The sequence below is a fragment of the Lucilia cuprina genome, chromosome 3 (assembly GCF_022045245.1).
Source record: "Lucilia cuprina isolate Lc7/37 chromosome 3, ASM2204524v1, whole genome shotgun sequence".
NCBI classification, from domain to species: domain Eukaryota; kingdom Metazoa; phylum Arthropoda; class Insecta; order Diptera; family Calliphoridae; genus Lucilia; species Lucilia cuprina.
In genome coordinates, this window is record NC_060951.1 from 55,350,829 (window position 1) to 55,362,237 (window position 11,409).

Sequence of the window (11,409 nt, forward strand, 5' to 3'; positions counted from 1 at the left end):
AAAACAAACAAAAAAATACAATATAAAACTGAATTAAAGTATTAAAAGAAATTTTTCAATAAATTTTGCAAAAATAAATCGAAAATCATTAATAAGTTAAAAAAAAAAATACAAAAAAATTGCTTTGCTCTAAAACAAAATTACAAATTAAAACTAGGTTATTATTTGTAGATCTCTTTTTATTATACAACAAAAATCGTAATATAACTTAAAAAAATATATAAATATAATAAAACAATAACGCAGCTGCTGGTCAGCTTCGTTGGAATATTATATTATATAACTTATATATAACTGTCTGTCCACTTTGAATAATTTATTTCAATGGCAAAAGGATCAATAAAAAAACTTTAATTGCAACTAATAACAACATAAGGAGTACTACATATAACAACAACAACAATAACAACAAAAACATCACAAACAACAAACAGAACACATGAATAGAATAGAAAATAAAATAAAAGGCAAAATGCAATATATCTATGGATTATATTGAAATATTTAATATTTTCAATTAAATCTCGAGAGATATTCAAATATATTCTAAAAAAAAAATAACAGTATAATAGTTTTCAATTTGTAATTTTCAATGTATTTTTTATGTTCATAATATTAATGTCTCAAAAAAAAAAAAATAAAGAATAGCACAAGATTTCTTAAAGATAAATAAAAAGAAGACACAAAGAAGTTTTATTTGGAATTGTTTTTGTTTTCTAGGTTTTAAAACGGTATTTCCTGTGGCCCCCGAAATAAGTTACCGCTGGAACCATTGAAAATTAAAATTTAGTTCATTCTAGGATTTTCATAGTTTTCCAATAACTTTTTCTTCTGGAATCAGTAAAAAATTTCTAAATTACCATTTCTATCATAGAATGAATCAAATTTTAATTTTCCCTCTAATGTGCATACGATATCCATTATTAAATGTTAAACTCTGAAAGAATTCAGCATAATTTTGTTTTAGTTTAGATTCCTGTACTTTTGCATCTTACGACAATTTTTTATATCTTATTGAAAACCTCAAGAGTTACTGTTTCCATAAATAAACAGGATTGGCCGCGAAGGCTGAATATTACAAAATAAATGAATAATTAAATCATAGCTGTAAAATAATGATTAATAATCGTAATCATTATTAATTAGATTATTTTTATTAAATAGGTAAAATTAATGATTAATTAAGGATTTTTTTCAATTTTTTTTTTTTCGTCAATTGTTGATTACGATAAAAAATAATCTAAAAATAATGAGGGATTAATTGGAATTAATGAAAATAATCAAAAAAAAATCAAAATCAATCAAAAATTAGTTGATTATTTTTAAGGATTAATTTTGATTATTTTCCATATATTTAGTATAATTTCCTCCCCCCCAAAAAAAAACTCTAAGAAAAATTTTATTATTTTTCCGGCAATCCGCTAAAAATTACGTATTTTTGAGACTCATTTCGTAAAGATTGCAGTAATTTTTTTCTAATATCTTTTACTGAGATCAAAATTTTCAATCCAAATAAATTTGAAAAATATATTTTTTTCAATAAAACTTTTATATAATCGAATACTGAGTAACTTGAAAAACAGTTTTTCATTACACGTAATGTTAAAAGATAGAAAATTGTACCAAATATATTGAAATTAATCAAAAATAATCAAAATTAATCCTTGAAAATAATCAAATTAATTGTTTGATTAATTCTGATTATTTTCATTAATATTAATTAATCCTGATTATTTTTAGATTAATTTTAATCGTAATCAATTAATAATCAGAAATTTTATACCAAAAAATTAAATAATCATTACGATTATTTTTGAAAAATAATTTAATTGATTATTAATCGTAATCGAAATTTTACAGCTATGAATTAAATAAATAAATTGTTGGTACACTTTTAAAAATAAAGGTTTTCCATACATGTTATTTTGTACATTCACAAGTAATGCACTATTCATCAGATAGAAAAATGTGTGGACGTATTTTATTAATAATAATTTTGTAGATATTCTATATGAAAATTGTGTGCCGATTTTTTTTTTTTTTTTTGATGGCGGTGTGAGGTTTAAAAAGTAAACGATGTTAGATGATAAAGAAAATAATGGGAAATAACAGAAACTTTTTGCGTTACCACGACAATTGAATCTCCGCTCCGGAACGACACGATTTTCAATCGGCCAAAATTTGTTAAGGCAGAAATAGCTGTATCAAACGGAATTTTTTTTCCCCAGATAAGAACGTCCAGTTACAGCCAACCTTTTTCAACAATAAAAACTTTGTATATATCTTGTTTAACCGAGTGAAATATAAATTTACATAATATAATTAAAATTTTACCGATAATTAAATAAATTTAAATCGGCGATAATGTTAGATTATTTTATTTCTATTACGATATTTAGCTATAACAGTAATAGAGTTAAAGATTATTTTAGCGGTAACGGTTGTGAACCTTGATAAAGGCTTATCCCAGCAACCCTCAAACCCTGTAATTATTGTAGAAAATCTGGCAACTTAAGCAAAAAACCTTTGTTTATTTTATCGTATTTTCCTTTTAATCAGCTTTCGCAACAATAGTCTCTCAATATTTGTTTTTTTGTCATTTATGAGAAATAACATTGACGAATCAACTCCATCGGAATAATTACATTTGTTCACAACAAATGAAACAATTAAAAATACAATTACATATTAAAAACAGTAAATAATAATAAAAAATAAACAAAGAACAAAATTTTACTATCAGTACAAAGTTAAAACATGATAAATGGCTAATTACGAATTAATAGATGAAACAAATGGAGTACGGTAAGAATTATTATCATCAATCGTATAATATATACCAAATTTTAAAGTACAATTAAAAGAAAATATGCAAAATTTGTTTAGTTACAAGCATATAGGATGGCGTATAGCGTTATTGGTGAGTTTATGTATGTGCTCCACGGCCTTGGTGTATCGGATATGGCAGCATATATATGGACCATATTATACGGTAATCCTAAGATATCCACAGTTCAAGCAAAGTATGTAGTATATATATGTTTACCAAAGTGCCTTTGTGGTTAATAACAATTTTTTTCAAGGTATACCACCAGAATGGATTGATCGTGCCACTGTGTATAGTTTAGCGTATCAAAATCAAACCCAAGAATCCCACGATTTTCGTTTGGTTAAAAATTTAACATTCCGTATTAAATATTTACATTCTGAACAGGATGAGAATTCCTCATTGGAAGCCAGCAGTATTTTTGCCCCCTTGCCCAATGAAACTCTAGTCGTTTGCTATTATACGTATAGCAATGAGAATACGCAGTATGAGAACTTAAATTTAACTCAAGTTAATGGGACTTTATGTACACACATTAATGTGGGTATGGCATTTATAAAAAATTCCTCTATAGTAATTAGTCAAAGCTTAAATTACACTTTATCGAATGATATGCCACGACTGAAAACGCAATTTCCCCACTTAAAGTTTCTCTTGTGCATTGGAGGTGGTGGCTCATTAAGTGATGGTTTTTCCGATATGATAAGAAATCATCAAAGTCGTAAAGTATTTATACAATCATTAAAGGAAGTATTAAGAAATTATAAATTAGACGGTTGTGATTTGGATTGGGAATTTCCCAGTGCTTATAATCGAGAACGTATGCATTTCAGTCAATTACTCTATGAAATACGTCAAGAGTATGTAAGAGAGAAGCGAGCTTATCTGCTATCTGTGGCAGTGGCTGCGCCGGAAGGAATTGCTCTATTTGCATACGATGTGGCGGAAATTAATAAATATGCGGATCATGTCAATTTAATGTCGTATGATTATCATTTCTATACAAAGGGAACACCGTTTACGGGTACGTTGAAATCGAAACTATCTCTCTTAAAATTAGCAAATCTAATACTTTATTTTCAGGTTTAAATGCACCTTTGTATGCGCGCAGTAATGAACATTCCATTCTTGCTACATTAAATATTAACTATTCGGTAAACTGGTGGCTTAAAAATGGTTTGGAACGTAGAAAATTAATAGTAGGTTTGCCAACTTATGGTCATTCTTTTACGTAAGTTCTACTGTTTTAAAACTAAAAAAGTATTAAAAACATTTGTTTTCCTCTACAGTTTGATCAACCCTTTTAATACTGCCATTGGTGCGCCAGCTTCTGGTTATGGTCATACCGGAAATCAAGGTTTTGTTTCATCTGGTGAAATATGTTGGTTTTTACAGCATAACATTTTAAGTTCTTTGGAGTACGACAAGGATGCCTGTTCCTGTTATGCCAGTAGTGCAAACGAGTGGATTGCCTTCGATCAAGCCACTAGCTTAGCGTGTAAGGCTAAGTATATAAAAATGCATGGTCTGGGAGGAGCAATGATGTTTTCTTTGAATACTGATGATTTCAAAGGAATTTGTGTAGAGGGAAAAAGATTCCCTTCAATAGAAGTCGTTTATAAAATCCTGAAAAATGTTTAAAACGGCAATACCAAAGATATATATAAGGCGGTTACATTAGAAATACATTTGGAAAAACAACTTTATATACCGAATAATTGAGGTTTCTTCAAATCGATTTCTATCTTAACCATCTAGATGTTTGCAAAGTTGTTTTATTTCTTTGTTATTTATTATTTGAAAACATTAATTAAATATAATTGTTTTAAATTTTGTGAATATTTTTAAAAATTAAACTTAGGTGAAATGAAAAATAATAAAATTCTAGAGAAATTATAGTATAATAAAATTTTTTTTATTTTGTCCAGGACACTTTGGGTATATCAAAGTGTTCGGTTAAAGAATCCAAATGTTCATTAAACTTTTCTACCCGCTCCTTGTGTGTAGTTGAGGCCTTATCCATTATACGTTTGTTGCGCTTCACAGTAAATAATGAGAATATTGTTGATAAATACATTTTTTATTGGTCTTTAAAAATACTTACCATTTTTTCCTGCTGTTGTTTAAAAGCTAATTCAGCTTTGGTTAACTGGCGCTCTGGTTTTGCTTTGGAACCACTACTCTGTTGTTGCTGCAGTGTTTGCTGTAATGCTTCACGTTCCTTGTCCTTATCTTTGTCTTTACTTTTCTTCTTTTTCTTTTTGATGCCACCATCATTTTTAAGTTTTAATTTACTTTTTGATACACAAGCATATTCATCAGACATTTTTCAAAATTTACTAATATGTGTTTTTAAATAAAATGTGTAAATAAAATATTTTATTTTATAAGAAGAATTTCAGTTTTTCACTTGTTTGTGTGTTTTAAATTGTCAGATTCTATTTTATGTTTATATCGTAAAAAATACAATAAACAACAATAACAACCAACTAATTTTGACAGATTATTTAGTTGTGTCATTAGTTGATTATTAATTCTTCTTTCTGTAGAGTGACCAGATATTTCAACATTCGCAATGTTTTAAGCAATAATATTAATTATTGTTATTAATTAAGTTTACTTAATGACGTTATATATTAAATTTTAGCAAATTAAGTGTAAGATGAACCGATTTAGCTAATCTTTGTTTGTAATTTTTACTGTTATCGATATTTTTTATTAGTGGCATCTCTATCGTCATCACTTTGAGTACTATCTTTTACAACTATTTTTTAACACTTTATCTAATGTCATACTAGCCGCCGCCACCGTTAATATTTGTCGACACAGGACTCTTGATATTCTATTAGAATACAATTTAATAATAATAAAATAATATACATTATTAATATTTCTAATAGGGTAGATAGCTTTAAAAAAACGTAAAAATAATGACTTCGGCCACGGTAAGAAATGTAAGGAATTTTCAATACAATTTTCTATTCTCTCTGTATTTTGGTTGTGTAAAAGTAAATTGTTGCTTTGGTGGCAGACAAAAAAATGGGTAAAATAAATCATAAACTGTGTCTTGTCTTAAAGATTTTGTGGTGTCTCATATAGAAAAATATATAGTAATACCCCTCACCCTTATCTGAAGTATTTAATGTAAACAATATTTTTGTTGTTGTTTTTATACACTCTCCACGTCTTAAGGTTCCACTACTTGATGACGATACAATTCCTTTTGGCGAGGAAGATGAAATGCAAGATCCAAATGCTATTGCTAAGAAATACACGTAAGTAAATGTTAATTTGTTATGGTTATTATTATTATTTGTACATATTATAAGTAATTGTTTTATTTTCTATTTTTGCAGACATCCCTATGTCACCTTCTTCCATCTATTCTTCCGGGGTGCTGCCATTCTGATTTATATGTTTTGCGGCTGGTTTAGTGATTCGTTTATAACCAGTTTTGTATTTGTTGTATTGTTTTTATCGGCCGACTTTTGGACAGTTAAAAATATAACCGGTCGTTTATTGGTTGGTCTACGTTGGTGGAATTATGTAGACGATGAAGGTGTTTCACATTGGGTATACGAAGCCAAAAAGGTAAGGCATAAGGAAGACAATAGGACCTCCTATATTTATTCTTCAACAAAAATTAAAATTCATCTCATCAAAAAAATCGATTTTAAGATGAAATGTTGATTTTTTTGTATCAATTCATTTCTGCTACTAGAATTTTTAACTTATGTGTATTTTTTCTTTTTCAGGGAAAAGTTAATAATCACGAAGCTCGAATTTTCTGGCTCGGCTTAATATTATGTCCAGTATTTTGGGGTTTATTTTTCATTGTAGCTTTATTTGGCTTAAAATTCCGATGGTTGTTGTTAGTTATGATTGCCTTAGCTTTAAATGGAGCTAATCTATATGGTTATGTAAAATGTAATTTTGGAGGCAATAAAGATATAAATTCCGCTGCTACGGACTTTGTAAAAACACAACTATTTAAAAATGCCATGGATATTATGACGAAGCCGAGTGCACAGCCAACAACAGCACGACCCACTGGAGTGGTATAGATCATAATTTAAGATAACTTAAGCATTCCTTTTTTAAGTTATTTCTAAAAAACGCAATTAGTATTTTGTTTTATTTCAATGTTTTTAAAATAATTTGTAGTAAAAAATAATAATAAAATCGTAAAAAATATAAAAATATTTTTTAAGTTAAAACTTTAATTTTATTTTTTTAATTTCAATTTTTATTTGCAATAATTGTTTTATTATTTAACTAAACTAGTAAAATACATAACATAATAACAATACAAATACATTTATGTATAATATAATAAAGTGGGGGATATGGGGAAGTAATAGTTGCATATTTTAAAATAGTTTTTAGCTTTTTTACAAGACCCTCTAAATAAACATTAAAACGAAAAGAGAAAAAAATAGAAAAGTATCATCACATTTGAAGATAGACCGTAAAAACTAATAAATTGCATCATGTTCTTAATTTGCCTAAAAGTTCTTGTATTTGAACTTTATAGGCTTCTTTGCACTCTTTTAAATCTAATTCCAATTCTTCACAACGTTCAACCTTTTCGCCATACATTTGTAAGAGGGCATCGTAACGTGTCTGTAGATCATTGTAATTGATTTCTAATAATTCCAATGATTGTAATTTCTCCTTAAGCTGGGTAATGAAACAATAACAATTATCACAAATGATGAAATAAAAGTATACAAAATAATCTCACATTTTCCATTTCCATAACAAGTTGTGATAACTCTTCCTGCAGCATATTACGTTCGGCCTGTAAACGTGATAACTCCCATTGAGTTTGTGCCACTTCACCATCACGTTGTTTCAGCATCGATTGTAAATATTCAAAGTTTGAGGTGTTTTGCGATAAATAATGTACCCCAAAACCTTGTATGCCTGCAGGTCGGCCAGAATTAGAGATACAATCTAAATCATCCTATTTATATAGGTATATAATAATTAGAAAAAAATTATTTTTCGTAATTTATAAAAATTTACCTGATGCCAATCAATACTGCCGCCCATACCATCTTCTAAAGAGTTAACTCCTGCACTTACGGCAGGAGAGTGTGGTCTTTGTGGATTTTCCGAGGGTGAATGCTGTAACTCCGTCAAAGAATGTGATGATTGTTCTCTATGTAGATTTTCTTCAGCTGCTATGGTTTTTCTTTCGGCTTCTTTCAGTTTATCTTTTAAGGCTAGTTGAGAATCTTCTAGGGTCTTTATTTTCACTTGACTTAATTCCAATTCTTGATTTATTTCGGAAATTTGTCTGTGATAGTAATGGAAAATAATTTTGGATTAAAAATTGATTTCGGTCGCTTTTTAAGCGAAAATACGAAATTTTGTCAGTCAAAAATAGATTTTCAGCGAAATCTTACCTATTATACTCTGTCTCCTTCTGTCTTAACTCCAACTGTAATGAGATTTTTGTCTTCTCCTCCTCCATTACGGCGTGAGAAAGCTTTTCCTCCAACTCTTGACATCTCGATTTCAATAACTCTATCTTAGCATTTGTAGAGTCTTCAATAGTTTCCAACGATTTGAGGCGAGTTTGTGCCGCATCTAACTTCTCTAAAAGTAATTTCTCTTCCTTATTCCAATTGGCGGTACGCTGATTAAGTGTCTGCTGTAGCGATTCCAAATGACGCATTAACGGTATAGTAGTTTGACTTATTTCCTGTGTAGAGGATTCAGCACGCAATTCAGCTGCTTCAAGGCGAGCCATGAGTTGACGATTTTCCTCCCTCAGTTGTTGGTCCCTTTTCATGGCTTGCTGTTCAGTTGATTTGATTTTTTCCCTTAACTCCAGCAATTGTTTTTGCAACTCTTGATTTTCGGCCTTAGCTAGAGCCTTTTCCTTTTCGACTGCTTGTACATTCTCGGCTGTGCGCGAGAGATCGGAATGTTGTTTGGAACGCTGTTGTAGTTCGGTTTTAACAGCATCGAAACTTCTTTGTAGTGTATTCAGTTTCTGTTGGGTGTCATCTAGTTTACTGCGCATTTGTGAGTTATCAGAGTTTAATCTTTGATTTTCCGAGGTCATTTTATGGACGGCTTCTATTTGTGTTCTCTCGACTTCTTCTTTAGCCGAGAGTGTCTTTTTCAAACGTTCCACCTCTTCGTGTGTTAGAGACAATTGATCTTTAAAGGATTTCAATTGGTTGTCGGAAGTTTTCTCTTTAGCTCTGAGCTTTTTAATAATATTTGATTGTTGTAGGATTTCCTTGGCCAGTTTTTCACCCTCTTGTCTAAGTTCCAAGACCATATTTTGACTTTCTGTTAGGGCGTCGTTTAAATCACTTTTAGGTATTTTTGCTTCTAAATCTTTTACTTTCGTTCGCAATGTATCACGTTCTCGTATACAGTTTTGGAATTTCTTTTCAAGTGACGACACACGTTTTGTATATTCTTCGGAAGATTGCAAATTGTTAGTGTTGACTAAAGCCTGTAGTTCATTATTACGTTCTTGTAATTCAGCATTTTGTCTTTCAGACTGCAGTAGGCGCAATTCTCTTGCCTCCACTATGCTATTTAATTCTGAAATACGTTTTAAAAGTTTCTCTATTTCATCTTCAGATTGTGAATCCATCGAAAGTATGGATATTTCCGAAGGTTCACGACAATGTCCTTTGCGACCGATTAGCAATGAATTATTGGCTGCCAAGGGTGGTAAGGAAATATTTGTATTCTCGGCTTTCTTGTCATCTTTTAAAGGACTGGTACGTGTGGTAGTGCTAGCCGTGCTTGAGGCATCACCATTAGGGTTAGAAATTATTTCAATATCCGATGAAGTGGCTGTTTCCATTTCGTCATTGGAATTAGGCGGTGAGGTGTCACTTTTACTACTACGTGAAATTTTCTTTATAAGCTGAGAGTTAGTGGCATTAACCCCACTTGCAGGCGAATGTAGCTGTACATCTTCAAAGCTTTGCGTCGAATCAGAGTCAATAGTTTGAAGTTCATATGGCACCATTTCCATCGATTGCAAGAGTTTATTACTAGCAGTACTGCTGTCCATAGCCGTAAAAGTTCTTTGGGTGGTGTCTGAAAACAAAGTAATATTTGAAATTGTTTGTCTTTGATTTAAAGAGGAAATATATGATTTTACCTTCCATACTTTCCACCAAAGTTTTTGTATCGAAATTCCCCGAATCATCTAGGTTGGTATTTTCCATTTCAAGAACATTAATTTCATTTTCCAAACCTGCATCACTTGATCTACCTATTATAACAATACTATCCGATGTAGCTGTGGCTGGTAATAAACGTTCAGATTCTGAGGTCATTATATCACTGGTCGCGGTTATTAATTCCACCGATTCAGAAATATCAGTTGTTTCATCCGAGCACGGTGATATTTGAGGAGGTGATAGGACATCTACTGATTCCAAGGTGGAGGCCACCGAAGTTCTCTTATCCGGCAACTCTACTGGTACTACTGTAGCTTTTTCTAAACCGGATGCAGTGGCTGTTAAAGCTTCTATTTCCTTAGTAATTTCACCTACTTTTGGTGGAGTAGTTATCATTTCCTTTTGTTCTATTTCTTTGAGAAATGTTTCGGCAGATAAATCCGGTGATGACGCAGAAACTTGCATAGGGCTTTCTTCCGCATCACTAGGTTTAGCATCATCGGCACTTTCCGAACGATTAGCAGCTCCGGGAAATCTTTTTACATTACCTGTTATTTCCGTCGTTATGGTTCCAGCTATACTACCATCTAGAGCATTTTCCCCCACTAAACTTGCAGAAATACTACCATCCAATTCATCTTCTTGTATGTCAAGCACTTTGTCGATTTTCTTTTGGGCTTCTTTCAAAGCTGTTTTTGCCAAACTGGCAAAACTTTTTGTATCAAACCAACTCATATTTCTATAGCTACACTTTTTAACATTATTTTGAATTAATTTTATTGGAAATTTTAACAAAAATCACTGCAAAAATTTCTTTATTTACGTATTCAACGTCATTTTTTTACTGTTTTCTGTTTTTTTTTTGTATTTTGCTTCGACTTTCATTGTTCTTAGACACACAGTTGTATAAAAAGAAATGTATGAGGGAAAAAATACTACTATTTTAAATGTTTTATGAATAGTGCTAAAAAAAAGGTAAAATTTTTCAACCCTCCATTTCTTAATTTTTTCGATGAATTAATTAAAAATGGGTTTAAAAAATACCCTTACCAATTTATTGTTGGATTTACTATGTGTGATTATAAAAGTATATAGTTATTTTATCAAAAAATTAAACATGGTTACACTTTTATGATTAATAAATAATAGTTAATTTCTCTCAGTGTATAAAAGAAAAAAACATCTCTTAGAACTATTGAGAGAAAGCATGTGTTAATATAAGCAATTTGTCAACGACGTTGTCACAGCTCCAGTGGCGCAATTGGTTAGCGCACGGTACTTATAATCAGTAACTAGTGAGCAATGCCGGGGTTGTGAGTTCGAGCCTCACCTGGAGCATGTTTTTTTAATTATTTTTACAAAAGTTGATTAAAAATAAAATATATTTAAAAAATATATATTTTAAATGTTGCAATAACT

The 11,409-nt window shown here is 30.4% G+C and overlaps 4 protein-coding genes and 1 non-coding gene across 6 annotated transcripts; 3 read left to right on the plus strand and 2 right to left on the minus strand.

The window, feature by feature from the left end:
- The first annotated feature begins 2,593 nt into the window (after positions 1 to 2,593).
- LOC111677859 (chitinase-3-like protein 1) lies at positions 2,594 to 4,590 on the plus strand. Its single transcript, XM_023439060.2, has 5 exons — positions 2,594 to 2,805; positions 2,887 to 3,023; positions 3,084 to 3,851; positions 3,911 to 4,058; positions 4,117 to 4,590. The coding sequence occupies exons 1-5, from the start codon at positions 2,765 to 2,767 to the stop codon at positions 4,466 to 4,468; spliced, it is 1,446 nt and encodes a 481-aa protein (XP_023294828.2). The 5' UTR covers positions 2,594 to 2,764; the 3' UTR covers positions 4,469 to 4,590.
- LOC111677864 (protein FAM32A) lies at positions 4,546 to 5,195 on the minus strand. The gene is made up of 2 exons (XM_023439068.2): positions 4,932 to 5,195; positions 4,546 to 4,865 (listed from the first exon to the last, which is right to left on the minus strand). The coding sequence occupies exons 1-2, from the start codon at positions 5,151 to 5,153 to the stop codon at positions 4,743 to 4,745; spliced, it is 345 nt and encodes a 114-aa protein (XP_023294836.1). The 5' UTR covers positions 5,154 to 5,195; the 3' UTR covers positions 4,546 to 4,742.
- A 417-nt stretch (positions 5,196 to 5,612) lies between these two features.
- Positions 5,613 to 7,044, plus strand: LOC111677862 (uncharacterized Golgi apparatus membrane protein-like protein CG5021). 2 transcript variants are annotated; one of them, XM_023439066.2, is made up of 4 exons: positions 5,613 to 5,772; positions 6,020 to 6,102; positions 6,184 to 6,418; positions 6,583 to 7,044. In XM_023439066.2, exons 1-4 carry the CDS (start codon positions 5,758 to 5,760, stop codon positions 6,889 to 6,891), a joined length of 642 nt encoding a protein of 213 aa, XP_023294834.1. In that variant the 5' UTR covers positions 5,613 to 5,757; the 3' UTR covers positions 6,892 to 7,044. The 2 variants fall into 2 exon arrangements, with proteins under 2 accessions (XP_023294834.1, XP_023294833.1); XM_023439065.2 differs by having other exon boundaries at positions 5,622 to 5,781.
- A 22-nt stretch (positions 7,045 to 7,066) lies between these two features.
- On the minus strand, positions 7,067 to 10,865 carry LOC111677857 (TATA element modulatory factor). The gene is made up of 5 exons (XM_023439059.2): positions 9,969 to 10,865; positions 8,239 to 9,904; positions 7,856 to 8,129; positions 7,572 to 7,793; positions 7,067 to 7,507 (listed from the first exon to the last, which is right to left on the minus strand). The coding sequence occupies exons 1-5, from the start codon at positions 10,723 to 10,725 to the stop codon at positions 7,316 to 7,318; spliced, it is 3,111 nt and encodes a 1,036-aa protein (XP_023294827.2). The 5' UTR covers positions 10,726 to 10,865; the 3' UTR covers positions 7,067 to 7,315.
- A 371-nt stretch (positions 10,866 to 11,236) lies between these two features.
- Trnai-uau lies at positions 11,237 to 11,328 on the plus strand. Its single transcript is given in 2 exon segments — positions 11,237 to 11,274; positions 11,293 to 11,328. It is a non-coding gene; the product is annotated as a tRNA-Ile (tRNA).
- Positions 11,329 to 11,409: the final 81 nt, after the last annotated feature.

Coding starts and splice junctions, on each gene's coding strand:
- LOC111677859 (XM_023439060.2), top strand. CDS start 2,765: ATGGCTAATTACGAATTAATAGATGAAACAAATGGAGTACG. Junction 3,024..3,083: donor ATATCCACAGTTCAAGCAAA/GTATGTAGTATA, acceptor ATTTTTTTCAAG/GTATACCACCAGAATGGATT. Junction 3,852..3,910: donor AAAGGGAACACCGTTTACGG/GTACGTTGAAAT, acceptor CTTTATTTTCAG/GTTTAAATGCACCTTTGTAT.
- LOC111677864 (XM_023439068.2), bottom strand. CDS start 5,153: ATGTCTGATGAATATGCTTGTGTATCAAAAAGTAAATTAAAACTTAAA. Junction 4,866..4,931: donor AACAACAGCAGGAAAAAATG/GTAAGTATTTTT, acceptor TTTACTGTGAAG/CGCAACAAACGTATAATGGA.
- LOC111677862 (XM_023439065.2), top strand. CDS start 5,758: ATGACTTCGGCCACGGTAAGAAAT. Junction 5,782..6,019: donor CTTCGGCCACGGTAAGAAAT/GTAAGGAATTTT, acceptor CCACGTCTTAAG/GTTCCACTACTTGATGACGA. Junction 6,103..6,183: donor GCTATTGCTAAGAAATACAC/GTAAGTAAATGT, acceptor CTATTTTTGCAG/ACATCCCTATGTCACCTTCT.
- LOC111677857 (XM_023439059.2), bottom strand. CDS start 10,725: ATGAGTTGGTTTGATACAAAAAGTTTTGCCAGTTTGGCAAAAACAGCT. Junction 7,794..7,855: donor GCAGTATTGATTGGCATCAG/GTAAATTTTTAT, acceptor CTATATAAATAG/GATGATTTAGATTGTATCTC. Junction 7,508..7,571: donor TTGTTATGGAAATGGAAAAT/GTGAGATTATTT, acceptor TTCATTACCCAG/CTTAAGGAGAAATTACAATC.